Raw genomic sequence first — 1,614 nt, 5'->3', positions numbered from 1 at the left:
ATTTTTGCATACGAAGTAAATGGATATATTTTGCAACTTTTTATCGCTCCACTAGTACCCTTAGAGTTTTATATAATGTTAAATCTGGATTCAAGAAACTCATAATCTAACATTGATTGAAAGTGCTCACATGTTATTTCATTTTATTTTTAAAATTTTTTATAAATTTTACTTTGAATTTCCCCTTTAATTTAATTTTCTCTTTTGTTACATTTTCTTTTAATTTTTTTTTTTAGAACTGGCAACCCATAATTAGTTCTTCATTGGCATCGCTCTTATTACTGGGAATCTCTACACTAATTGCAATAGCATTAGTAATACACTCGGAATTAGAGCCGAAGAAATTATTGCACGTAAATAACAAGTCCACAAATGCAACAAACTCTACAACCATCTCAACAGCTGCTAACACTACAACCATTAACACACTAGTACCACCAGGAGGGGGAGAAGTAAGACCAGTGGCAATACAAGAACAGGAATTAGATACAACTACTACACTACTACACTCTGCAAACATGGAGACTACAGGCAAACCAACAGAGGCAACAGGACAACAGACATTAAGACAAACACTGAAACCCCCTTTAAGATTTGTTCAAACAGCAACAACAGCAGCTGGTGTCCGTGGTGCAATAGGCATTAGCTGGTTGTTGCCTCTGCTATTTGCCATAACATCGCCTTTAATTTGTACAATTAACGGCAAATGGCCCCAAAACTGGTGGCTAGAAATTATGAGCCATTCCACGAACACTGCTGCCAACACACAAGCCAACTTAAACAGTGGTGGCTCAGCATTTTCAATAAACTCTGCCACCAATAGTTTTTTACCCTTAAATGAACGTTATATACGCACCCATTTAACACCCTTTACCACGGAGCCACCTCTGTTGAGTAATGGTGATAGTGTTTTGGAATTTAATACCACAACAGCTTTAGATAACTCGCATTTAAATGTTCAACAAACAACAACAAAAACAACAACTAGCAGTGGCAATACAATTGATGCAACATCTACAATTTGGTCACAAACTGCTCGTTCTCCCATAACATTTCAACACAATGACGACATCGGTACCACCTTTGGAACAGTTAACAATTTACCGGATACCGGTTTAATGACACCCGCTGTACCAGCTTTAAATTTTATTTTATTTTTATTTGTTGATATTTTGTTCATTTTGTTATTTTTTGCTCTATTTGCGATTTTAATCAAAAAACTTTTATGGCTTTGGCATAAAAATCGTCGTACAAATAATGCAACGTCAACAGGAACAGCTTCATCAGGAGCAGCAACACCTGCAACAACGAATCAACAACAACAGCAACATTCACATCATCATTATCAACAGCAACAACAACAACAATTATCCTTTAATGGCAATAATTCAGCAGCATTGGATAAATTCAATATGGTCATGAAACAAAGGTAAGTGGATTTAGTTGTTTATGGCATCATGGATTAGCAGAAATCGTGAAAAAGAACAGCAAACAATTAAATACCAAAGGCTTAAATTACCACATAAATGAAATATAGACCACATAAATAAAATATAGACTATAGACTAGGCTAAAACTAAAAACTAGTCTATAGTCTAGTCTATAGTCTAGTCT

At 35.2% G+C, this 1,614-nt stretch overlaps 1 protein-coding gene across 1 annotated transcript; it reads left to right on the top strand.

The window, feature by feature from the left end:
* Positions 1 to 236: 236 nt before the first annotated feature.
* On the top strand, positions 237 to 1,444 carry LOC111690023 (the record flags this gene model as incomplete). The annotated part of the gene is made up of 1 exon (XM_046955871.1): positions 237 to 1,444. A coding segment is annotated over one exon (1,197 nt), but the record flags the coding sequence as incomplete, so codon positions are not given.
* Positions 1,445 to 1,614: the final 170 nt, after the last annotated feature.

Source organism: Lucilia cuprina, unplaced genomic scaffold (genome assembly GCF_022045245.1).
Source record: "Lucilia cuprina isolate Lc7/37 unplaced genomic scaffold, ASM2204524v1 Scaffold_29, whole genome shotgun sequence".
In the NCBI taxonomy this organism is placed as follows: Eukaryota; Metazoa; Arthropoda; class Insecta; order Diptera; family Calliphoridae; genus Lucilia; species Lucilia cuprina.
The sequence above is the reverse complement of the archived record's forward strand: the minus strand, read 5'-3'. Positions and strand labels throughout refer to the sequence as shown.